Raw genomic sequence first — 12,513 nt, forward strand, 5'->3', positions numbered from 1 at the left:
TATTGTAAATAATGCTGCAAGAATCAAAGGGGCAAATATACCTTTTTGAATTAGTGTTTTTGTATTCTTGGGGTAAACATCCAATAGTGAGACTACTGGATCAGATGGTAATTCTATTTTTAACTTTTTGAGGAACATCCATACTGTTTTCCACAGTGACTACACTAAAATTTTACATTCCCACCCACAGTATATATAGATTCCTTTTTCTCCACATCCACACCAATGCCTGTTGTTTCTTGTGTTTTTGATTTTAGCCATTCTGACAGTTGTGAGGTGGTATCTCACTATGGTTTTGATTTGCATTTCCCTGATGATTAGTGACATTGAGCATCTTTTCATGTGTCTGTTGGCCATCTGGATGTCTTCTCTGGAGAAACGTCTGTTCATGTCTTCTGCCCATTTTTAAATTAGATTGGTTTTTTGGTATTAAGTTCTTTATACATTTTGTATACTAACCCTTTATCAGATACATCATTTGCAAGTATCTTCTCCATTCAGCAGGTTGTATTTTATTTTTTTAAAGTAAATGTGGGTGGGGCTTGAACTCACGACACCAAGATCAAGAGTCACATGTTCTACCAACTGAGCCAGCCAGATGCCCCTGGTAGGTTGTCTTTTAGTTTTGTTGGTTATTTCCTTTGCTGTGCAAAAGATTTTTATTTTGGAGTAGTCCTAATAGCTTATTTTTGCTTTTGTTTCCCTTGCCTCAGGAGACATATCTTGAAAAATGTTGCTACGACCGATGTCAGAGAAATTATTGCCTATGCTCACTCCAGGATTTTTATGGTATCAGGTCCCACACTTAGGTCTTTAATCCATTTTGAGTTTATGTTTGTGTATATGGTATAAGAAAGTGGCTCAGTTTCATTCTTTTGCATATAGCTGTCCAGTTTTCCTAGCTCCATTTGCTGAAGAGACATGTTTTTCCCACTGCATATTCTAGCTTCCTTTGTTGGAGAGTCATTGACTCTACAATTGTGGACTCATTTCTGGGCTCACTATTCTGTTCTTTTGATCTATGTGTCTATTTTTTTGTGCCAGTATTATACTGTTTTGATTACTATAGCTTTGTAATATATCTTGAAATATGGGATTGTGATACCTCCAGTTTTGTTCTTCTTTTTCAAGACTGCTTTGGGTATCTGCAGTCTTTTGTGGTTCCATACAAATTTTAGGATTATTTGTTCTAGTGCTGTAAAAAATGCTGTTGGCATTTTGAGAAGACCTAGTTCCTTTTGTCCTTGGCAGTTCCTTTATCAATTTATCTCTGTCCATTTTACTATAAGCAGCAAAAAGAAACCAGGCTACACCTTCCACACTTTGCTTAGAAATTTCCTCAGCTGAATATCCAAGTTCATCACTTATGTATAAGTTATACTTTCCTTCCAAGAGTAGACCATAGTTCCGTCAAGTTCTCTGCCATTTTATAACAAGGATCACCATTCTTTCAGTGTCTAATAACATGTTCCTCAATTGCATCTGAGACCTCATTAGAAGAAACACTAAGATTTCTGGAAAAATTCTGTTCTTGAAAATTTATGCATTTTGTAAATAACATAAGTTTTCTCTACACTCTCCTTTTTTCTGAGCCCTTACTAGAATCCCCTGTAATAAGCATCTACCAACAAGCTTTTCAAAGCAATCTAGGTTTTTTCTCTCAAGCACCTCAAAACTCTCCCAGCCTTTGTCCATTACCAAATTCCAAAACCACTTTCACATTTTTTATGTTTGTCATAGTTCGTTACAATTTTCCTCATGGAAAAAGGTATGGCAAGTCCTGAAAGCAATCAAACATAAAAATGATCTTGATCTCGCAATTCCACTTCTAGGTATATCCTCAATAACAGAAAGCAAGAATTTGAAGAGATATTGTACATCCACGTTCATAGCAGTATTCCTGGTAGCCAAAGATGAAAACAAATTAAATGTCCATCGACAGATGAATGGATAAACAAAATGTGATGTATATACATAATGGAATGTTTATTCAGCCTTAAAAAGAAATGAAATTTGGACACATGCTACAACATACATGAACCTTGAGGTTAACTGAACCTTAAGGCTAAGTGAAATAAGCCAGTCACAAAAAGACAAAATATTGTATGATTCCATTTATATGAGGTACAAAGAGTGGTCAAATTCATAGAGAAACAAAGTAGGATGGTAGTTGCCAGGGGCTGGGATGGGGAGAGAGTAAGGGAGTAGGGAGTGAGGGATGGGAAGTTAGTATTTAATGGGGACAGAGCTTCAGTCAGGGAAGATGAAAAAGTTCTGGAGATGGTGGTGATTTTGCTTAACAATGTGAATGCACTGGGCACCTGGGTGGCTCAGTCAGTTAAGCATCCCATCTGCCTTAGGCTCAGGTCATGATCTCTGGTTCATAGGTTTGAGCCCCACATGGGGATCTGCACTGGTGGTGCAGAGTCTGCTTGGGATCCTCTCTCTCCCTCTCTCTCTCTCTGCTCCTTTCCCCACTTGTGCTCTCTCTCTCAAAATAAATAAATATACTTTAAACAACAACAACAAAAACAATGTGACTGTACTAATTGCCAAAGAACTGTACTCTTAATAATGGCAAATGTGATGTCATATATATTTTACTACAGTTTAAAAAGAAATAATGGGGCTTCTAAGCAAATTATTAGAATTAATGACAAAAGATTACCACTGAACTTGATTTTATCAATGCTTAAACCTTACTTTGATAAAGTATCTTTGAATGTTATAGCTTTACTAATAATATCATCACAAGACAAATGAATACATTACCTCCTGAATTTCTTTTTCTAGTAGCTCTACCCTTTCTCGAAGGTGTCTCCTCTCTGTGTCAATAGAAAGAAGTTCCAGTCGAACTGAGCTGCTTTCTCCCTCAGCTTGATGGGCTTTGACCTCCCAGTCTTCAGCACGGTTATGAAGCATCTGAAATCTATCTAACAAATCTTGATTTTCTTTTTCCTAGTTTTAAGCATAAAAACATTGTTCCTAAATTAGTAACTGTCACCCACTGGAACACTCATATCATAAACATATATGGACATTAGAAAATTTGTTTTAATTCGGAAACATATGCTATCTATGCAGACAACATATACTAAGTAAGATCTGCAGGGAAATATAAAAATATAGTAGATAAGATCTCAAGTATAAAAATATAGAAGATAAGCTCTCCACTCAAACCTTATTATCTAAGAGAGCTGACATACATACATACATACATAAGACAGAATAAACACACATGAAAAAAATTTTTAAATGTCTTAAATCCAACTTAAATAATGTTTTTTCACCTTAGCAGCCATTAAGCTCTCCCATCGTGACACCTCAGTTATGTAATTATGAACTCTACTCTTCATTTCTTCTTTTTCTTGCACTGCTGCTTCCAATTCCAATGAGATTTCCTATAAATCAGAAAATTGAAGACAAATCTACAATGAATGTGATACCTAATGAGTTCTATTTATATTCAAATAGCTCCTTTTGAATTGGGGGAATAAGAGTAGGAAAAAGTAAAACTGTTCCTAAGAGTTATTTTCTTACTTTTTTCCTGACTGATTTCAACTTTTTAACCAAATATTACCACTGATCTCCTGCAAGAGTTAGGACCGTGTATCTGGCATTTATACTATGGGGCTAGCTACGCTCATGGGTTGACATTTTTTTAAAATTCATATATCAACAATATGCTTTATATTGAATACTGAAAGTAATTTTTTTAAAACAGGAAAATCATTCATCTTCTTGGTATAATCCTTTAATAAACCAGCAAAAACAAAGTCAATAATTTTGAGTAACTGCTATTCTAAAATATTCAATAATTTACTTAGAGAGTCTCTAAGTTGCTGGAAGGAAGTATGAATAATTAAAATCTATTGTGGGTCTTTAAAACGCAACACTTTGCCCTGGGAGTGATCCTGGGGGTGACAATAATTTCTGCCACAGAGAATCCTATGCTCCCAGCTTTAGGATTCCCAGTAACAAAGACCAAAATGGTAAGGAGACCACAGTTGCATCAACTAGACACTCTGTGATATACAGCAGCTTTCTAAACTGCATTTTTAATACTCTTATAAATACTACTCTCCTTACAGAGTTCTTTACGTTATTGATATTTACAGCATTAAATTTTAGAAAACATATTTACAGCTTTAAAATTTAGCAAGGAATGACTGTATTATAAACAATCCATTTATACACTGGACTCATACCTGGTTTTCTCTTGCCATTGTAGCCAGATCATCTTGTAATCTTCTGTTTTCCTTAAAAGACACTTCTTTAGATCTTCCTACTTCATCAAGTTCTTTGTGAGCTGTATCAAGCTGGCGCCGGAGGCTGCTTATTTCTCGGTCCCGACTAGTCAACGTTTCCTTTAGCTGGCTGTTACATGAAGGATATGGAAATAATAAAGAAAGCTTTTTAGAAAATTGTAAATCACTTAAAAGAAAACTGTATACTCTGAAATTAAGTACAATAAGAATACAAGAAACCACACTACATTAAGACACTGATGAATTAGGTAAAGCAGATATTTTAGATCTCTATCAATCATTAAATGGAAGTAGTAGTCATAAAATAAATTTATAATTCTGTAAGTAAAAATAGAAGACTTTCAAATGTTATGAGCAAAACATAATAGATTCAATTGGCAAATACTATTTAATGTTTAAGTCCCCACTACTATGTAATATGTAAAGATATATATAATAAATACAATTAGTGATTTTTGTCTTGAAGTAGAGACCAGACATAAAATGTAAAATTTTGTAACTGTTCAAGATAGATTATGATGTAGAACAAATTCAATACTGACTACTAAAGTAATCTAAGTTTTAATAATTAGGGTCCAAACAGGGTAATTACTGTAGAAATAAAAAGCATATAGGCATGAAAAGAATAATGAATCAGACACAACTGTTGAGATGTTGATGATGGAGGAGGGGAGAAAGTTAAAGAGGATGGCATGTTCACCCTCTTTAGCAGACTCAGATGCTGCCACCGGCAAAAACAGGAAAACTGAAGGAAATTTTCCTATGGTCTAATTACTACTTAAATAGATAAAGCTGCACTCACTGAAAATTTCTAAAAAGCATTTATCACTTACTTCATAGAAGAGTCATACTCTGAGACTGTTATCTTCATCTGAGCAATAGCTTTTTCCTGTAGAAATTATGAAAATATATGATTCTAAAACATGCATTTAGAAATCTTTCCTTGAATTTATATAACTTATGACATTTATATAAATTATGCTATAAAAGAAAGCTACAAAGTAAACATATTTCTATTTCCCAACTGTACTTCACATATTGGCATATTTCTAACCTACACTAAGAACTTGAATTGTTTCGGGGCTCCTGGGTGGCACAGTCAGTTGGCATCCAGCTTTGGCTCAGGTCATGATCTCACGGCTTGTGAGTTCGAGCTCCGCTTCAGGCTCTGTGCTGACAGCTCAGAGCCTGGAGCCTGCTTTGGATTCTGTGTCTCCCTCTCTCTCTGCCCCTCCCCCGCTCAAGCTCTGTCTCTGTCTCTCTCAAAAATAAACATTAAAAAAAAAAAAACTTGTTTGAATTTGCTGTAATCACATCTGATAAAATTACATTACATTCTATCAATAGAATTTTTAAAGATCCAAATTATTGGCATAAAATGAAATTTAAGCATTTTAAAAGGTATGGCTCTGGACCTTAGCAACCTGTATATGGGGGGTAAGAACTGCATATTTATGAAATAGAGAATGAAATTGTTTCTGTTCAGATGCTAGATAAAGGTACTGAACAGTCACATACTTTATTAGCCAGGTTTTCTTGCAAGTTTGCAATCTTTTCGGTCTTCTCATCTACAGTCTCCTGAAGAAAGTCTTTTTCTTTATCAATAGCACCAATGGTCTTTTTCATTACATGAGCCTCTTCACTCTGTGAAGTCATCTGAAGGTGTAGTTTACCTGGAAATAAAGAGAAATGTTTGTTAGACAAAGTAAATTAGGTTTCGTGAAAACAAAATTTAAAAAAACCTTACCTATTTTTTCCTCTAGTAACTTAATTTGTGATTGGGCTGATTCAAGTTCACCTCTTTTTTTGGAAAGCCGATGCTGACAATCATCAAGTGACTGCTGTAGCTGCTCATTTACTAACCTAAAGAATCAGTGGACCAAAAAAAAAAAAAAGTCTACTTTATCTCTGGTAGAAATATTTTTTCATTTTTTATTTTAAAGCTTTTCCAGTATAATTAACAGCATTATATTATATATTATTTCTTGCTGTCTGCCATTCTTCTTCAAAATGGTTCGTTCTACTTCCTAAAAATAATATAGTATAAAAATCAAATAATTGTCTACACTTTTCTAGAGGCTTCCCGGTTTCAAAGCTCTTCTCAGTTTCCTAGTATCAACACTCTTTCCCTTATAAAATCTATTTTCAATAGTGAAGGCAAAGGCATAGTTTTATAGTATGCTTTTATTTTTTTTATTTTTTTTAAATGCTGATTTATTTAAAAAAATTTTTTTTTATATTTATTTTTGAGAGACAGAGTGAGACAAAGTGAGACTGGGGGAGGGGCAGAGAGAGAGGGAGACACAGGATTGGAAACAGGCTCCAGGCTCTGAGCTGTCAGCACAGAGCCTGACGCGGGGCTCGAACCCACAGACTGTGAGATCATGACCTGAGCCGAAGTCGGACGCTCAACCGACTGAGCCACCCAGGCACCCCTATAGTATGCTTTTATAGTATTACCTGGTACTTCTTCAAAGGATTATCCATAAATCCTGACTAGTGGGCTTTTATTTATGTTTTTTAATTCTTTTGAAGTAGGTTCCACGCCCAACATGGAGCTTGAACTCACAACCCTGAGATCAAGAGTTGCATGCTCTACCAACTGAGCCAGCCAGGAGCTCCTGACCAGTGAACTTTTAATTTTGCTTTCTATTTTGACTTTTTTGGTGGGTTATCAACTGGAGGTCATACTAAACAGGGAAAGTGGACATTATACACACACACACACACACGTGTGTGTGTGTGTGTGTGTGTGTGTGTGTGTGTGTGTATGGAAGAGAAGATGGGTCTACCAGGTGGATGGAAAGGAACATATGCTTCATCTATCTGAGTATCAGCTTCAAAAATGTCTTCATGTCAAGGGTAAGATAAGTTTATGTGATTAAAAGGGCAGCAAGATCTCTGTTAATGATATCGAAAATGGCATGAGGTGGCAGCTCTTTCTGCCCATGGGTCCTGTCCCTGTGCTTTAATAAAATCACTTCTGCACAAAAAAAAAAAAAAAAAAAAAAAAAAAAGTGGCATGAGGTTTGGATAATGTGGCTTTGTTTCTGTATAGTGCTTCTCATCGTGGTTTGTATTGGCTTAGCTTTAGATTGGATCTGAAGGCTTGAGCTCATGACTCTACCAGAGTATAGTGATATGGAGAATGTGACTGGCACCCTTTCCTCAGAAATAAGTCAGGTTTTTTCTGTCAGAGCAAAATAAAGTTATGTAACCATGCAATTTCCCCAGGTTATACAAGGCAGACAAAAAAGTCCTCACAATCCCTTCCTATAACACAGTGACTGTGAGGGAAGTAGCACAATGAGCTCACAAGACAAAAGGATATTATTATAACACAAAAAATGTGAAAGTAGCTGTAGGCTTGGGATCCAAGAAAGGCCAATGAAAGCTCTGCCTTGTAAGACTGCTAAGGGCCTCCTGTGAGGAAAGGAAAGAGGAGCTGTGACTACAGTCTGAAGGAAAGAGCAAAATGGATTAAATGCCAGATCCAGTCAGCTGAACACAAAAGGGAAACAGGTGGACTAGTAATTCTGGGTGACAGAAATCTACCATAGTATCTGTATTTTGGAGCTGAATATAGACATGAACCAGAGGAAGAGAAGCTGGTCCATTCAGCTAGCTCTCCATAGGATATACGTAGCACTTGAGAAAAAAAAATGCAGCTTTCACCTTAGATAGTCCTAAAGTCTGATTAAGACCTGTAGTCAGAACAGCAGAAGGGCAAAAATGGAGATCCTCTCTGAGTCCTTAAGACAGTATTCCTTAATTAATCACAGATTAATTAACACAACCAGCTCTTGATCTTATTTCATTTAGTTTGTTTGATAATCATGGACCCCTTACGAACAGACTCTGGCTTTCCTTTTCCTAATTATTCCTTGGATTTCAATCCTGCTGTTTATTTTACTATATATTTTGCAATTCTCAGTATTTGTATATTAGGTCTGTGTCTTTTATCTCATCAACTTTTTTTTATTCTTCTGGGCTCTGAATTCTAGATGAATTTCTTGAGTTTGTTTTCTATTTTACTGACTCAGTTTTTGGAAATATCCATTCTACTGTTCACTACCATTTTCAGTTTTAATTTATTGATCTTTTTTCTAATCATTACTATAATTCTTTCTGATCTCAAGTTGTTATTACTTCATGATTTAGTTTACATATGCAGTGTCATGTTGGCACGTGAAAATCTTTTATTGATCCTTACTGCAAATGTAATTTAGAGAGGAATATCTCCTCTGCTTCTTCAGTGATCCCCTTCTTCTAATCTTAAGTCTTTAAAAAGACTTACTGCAGCTACCCAGTCCAGAAAAAAAATTAACTTCGTTGACTTTTTATTTCCTTCAATGTTCTGTATTTTAAATTCACTAATGTCTAGCCAATGACCCAGTCTCATAAGGCAAACACATTTCTGAAGTACTGCATCTTTCTCTCATCTCATAGAATACATTTCTCATCCAATCCTTTTGATTTTATGTAAGAAATGTTTCCTAAATCTAGCCTCTTTTCAAGTTCATTGCCACTATTTCCAGTCCAGACATACAGTCTCCTCTGTTTGCCATTAGTCTCTTGTGACTCCAAATCCATCTTCCCAATTTCCACTAGAGTTCACCTCCTAAAAGGCATGCTAATCACATTACCTCTCTGGTTAACATGTGTTTCTTCTCCATGTTTACAAAGTAAAATCCAGACACTCCTGCTTATCATATGAAGTTCTTCACAATCTGCCTCTAACCTGTAGATACTGCCTATGTTTCCATATTGACCTTCTTACCTTTCAGACACATCACCTTTTTAGACTCTGTATATGAGTATTCTGATTTTACATTTCTTTGAAAGAAGAAAGATAAGGACAATGATGAGCAAAAAATTCTGTAATTTTCAGCAATCTTACACTAGGGAGTGCAAACAATCCAAAATATGGAAGGGGAATTTTTGAAGGAAGTCGGTCTAAAAACTTATGCTATGCCTGCAATTGATTGCCTGCAATGATATCAGTCTGTGAAAGCCTTTAAAAATAGGGATACTCAAAACCTACCCAGGTTCACTCAGTGAGTAAGAACCTCCAGAGATCAGCCCTTAAATCCATACTTCTTAAAATCTCCCCAGGTGATTCTGCTGCAAGGCCAACTTTCACTGCTCAAAGGTCCCATCCAAAATGCCACTACTAAGAACCTTACATAGCCACTAACTCATTCCTAGAAGTGAAAAAACAAGACTTTCAAAAAACTTACCTAAGTGAGTTCATCTCTGTTTTGTGATGAGATGAGTCACCAGCCACATGGCTAAGTTTTTGAGCTTGGAGTTTTGCTTTGTTCTCTAATGACTCTACTGTTTCTTTCATTATTAACATTTTAGACTTTAATTCACACTTTTCATCTTCATGCTATAATTTAAATTAAAAAAAATTAATAGGTGTATGTCTATTTTGTTTTCCTCAAGCACTCTTTAATATTTCTGGAAGAAAACTACGGAAATAGATTTAACAATACTTTAAAAGTCATGTGTACACTTTAGGTTCTAGATGTCAGAATGGGCATACACATTTATCTCTCCTTTTCATTCCTTTTCATTATCAGTGAAATGAAAAAAAAAAAAAAAGATACCAAAAAAAAAAAAAAGCAATAAAGGAAGAAAAGAACATATCCATAACAGCAATGAAAAAGGGAAGGTAAACCATTAGCAAGCAGAGCAAATATTCTGAGAAATTTCTAAAAATCAGTAAGCACATTGGACTGAAGAAAAATCAGAGCAGAAAATACTGTAACCCAAACACAAAATGGGCAAGACTTATATGAAGACACTATAAAATTTTCCTGAAGGACATAAAACACAGCCTGATTTAATGTAAAGAGTCACCATGTTTCTGAAGGGAAACACAATATTGGAAATGTATCAAAAGTTCCTGAAATAACTGTTAAATTCAATGAAATTTCAATAATAATCCTACCAGGACCTTTTTAAAACAGGGAAGGTGGCTTAGATTTCATTCTAAAGTTCACTTAGGGAAAATAAGTTAAGAAAACAGGAAAAATTGTGGGCACTGGGGGGAGAACGTAGGTAGACTTGCCTTATAAGGTATCAGAATGAATTAGAAAGCTACTATTAAAAGAGTGTGGATTTCACAAGGATGAGCAAATGCATGTACACAGATGTAAATTTAGAAAAGGTAGCATTTTAGGGAAGTGGGAAAAGAAAAGGCTCTTTAAAAACAGTTGGGAGAGCCACTCATTGGAGAAAAAAATTTGCTAGATTTCTATTTTATTTTACATATAAAAATAAATTCTAAATGGAATAATGATCTATATGTAAAACTCAAAACTAAGAAATATTTGTGATAAATAGAAATTTTCCAGTGAAAACTGTAGACTGACCACACATATTTGATATCCCCTCCATCTGGAAACTGCTAAAATGACAGTAAAGGAATAGAAAGTTACACACTCACAAGGGCATAGAGAACAAGAAGGAAAACAAGAGTGGATGAGTGACTTCAACAACTTGTGGAAGACAAAGAGTAGACAGAATAGTGACTCAGAGCAGAAGAAGGATACACCCTAAAGCAAAGTTTCTGAAACTAGGAACTACTGACACTTAGAGCCAGGTAATCCTTTGCTGAGGGGGGCTGACCTGTGCATTGTGCACTGTAGGTTGTTTAGCAGCATCCCAAGCTTCTGAGTAGGTGAGGCCCTCTAGCATTATTTCCAGGTATGAGAAGCACCTTCTCCCCTAGCTGTGTTAAGCGCAAATTCTCCAGATACTGCCAAATATCTCCTAGGAAGTGGAACTGATCTAAAGAAACACTGATCTAAAGTGACCGGAGTAATATCTATGAGCAACTAGCTGATTTGCCCTGAAGACACTCAACACACGAAGGCACCAAGTGGTGGGATGAGGTCAGGAAAACAACTGAACAAGGAGATTGGCTAAAAATCTATACGGGGACCATCACACACCAGAGAGCTCCTCCCATCTCTTTCTAGAAATTTTTCTTGGGAAGTAAAAATATAAATTTTAAAATATATCAATAGAAGACTTGGAAGATAAAGTTGAGGAAATCTCCCAGAAAGAATAAAAAATCAACAAGAAAATAAGGGAGAAATGATAAGAACCTCAGATCTCTTTAGGAGGTCCAAAACCAACTAATAAAAGTTCCAGATGGGCACCTGGCTGGCTCAATAGTTAGAGCATATGACTCTTGATCTTGGGGTCAAGGGTTCAAGCCCCATAATGGGAACAGAACTTACTTAAAAACAGAAAAAGTTCCAGAGAGAGAAAATAAGAATAGTATATCGGGGTGCCTGGGTGGCTCAGTTGGTTAAGTGTCTGACTTCGGCTCAGGTCATGATCTCATGGTTTGTGAGTTTGAGCCCCACGTTGGGCTCTGTGCTGACAGCTCAGAGCCAGGAACCTGCTTCAGATTCTGTGTATCCCTCCCTCTCTCCCATGCTCACGCTCTGTCTCTCTCTGTCTCCCAATAATAAATAAACATTAAAAATTAAAAAAAAAAAAAAAGAATAGTAAATTACCCAAGAAATTAAAAACAGGAGGTAAGGAGGAAATTCTAAAAGTTTTCAGAAATAAAAACATATCATGTACAAAAGACTAGGAAACATAAGAGTATCAGATATCTCAAAGAAATTTAACAATGGAAAACAGTATTCAAAATTTTTAGTGAAAATAATTTTTAATCTAGATTTCCATATACACAAGCTGAATCATAAATCAATTTATGAAATCTGAATAAAGACATTTCCAGACAAGTAGTGTACCAAAAACAATTCCTCCCATGTATTCTTTTCCAGGAAACTGGAGAATGTGCCATACCAGAACAAAGGGAAAAACCAAGAAAGAAGAAAATATGAGATTCAATAGAGGAGAGGGAGACAAGGAAATTCTTAAGAGGAAGACATAGTCTACAACTGAGCAAGAAGAGAGAAAGCTCAAGAAGGAAAGTCTTCAGCGGGAAACAATAGAACTGATGGGTTTGAATATTCAAAAAATATTGAAAGGCATGTGGCAGAGGTTGGAGTTCTTAACAAAAATTAGCAATGGGTTTAATGAAAACAGAAAAGTGACAAAAAACAAAACAAAACAAAACAAAAGCAATTATTAACTCCAGGAAAAACATCTGTAAGAGAAAAGGCAAGAGTGGTACTATCCCATTTTGCTGACCCATGAGCCATTATAAGTCATAATAATATAGACAGTTAACTACCAAAGTAAATATTATATGTAG

At 35.6% G+C, this 12,513-nt stretch overlaps 1 protein-coding gene across 6 annotated transcripts in view; it reads right to left on the reverse strand.

The window, feature by feature from the left end:
• CEP135 (centrosomal protein 135) overlaps positions 1-12,513 on the reverse strand; it is a 75,869-nt gene that overhangs the window by 15,757 nt on the left and 47,599 nt on the right. For all 6 annotated transcript variants that reach the window (XM_058722527.1, XM_058722523.1, XM_058722524.1 and 3 more), the window contains 7 exons: positions 9,509-9,660; positions 6,016-6,131; positions 5,787-5,941; positions 5,102-5,157; positions 4,209-4,377; positions 3,291-3,401; positions 2,773-2,958 (listed from right to left, as the gene is read on the reverse strand). In XM_058722527.1, the coding sequence (XP_058578510.1) occupies positions 2,773-2,958; positions 3,291-3,401; positions 4,209-4,377; positions 5,102-5,157; positions 5,787-5,941; positions 6,016-6,131; positions 9,509-9,660 (945 nt within the window). The remainder of the gene's footprint in view (positions 1-2,772; positions 2,959-3,290; positions 3,402-4,208; positions 4,378-5,101; positions 5,158-5,786; positions 5,942-6,015; positions 6,132-9,508; positions 9,661-12,513) is intronic.

The sequence above is a fragment of the Neofelis nebulosa genome, chromosome 3 (assembly GCF_028018385.1).
Source record: "Neofelis nebulosa isolate mNeoNeb1 chromosome 3, mNeoNeb1.pri, whole genome shotgun sequence".
NCBI classification, from domain to species: Eukaryota; Metazoa; Chordata; class Mammalia; order Carnivora; family Felidae; genus Neofelis; species Neofelis nebulosa.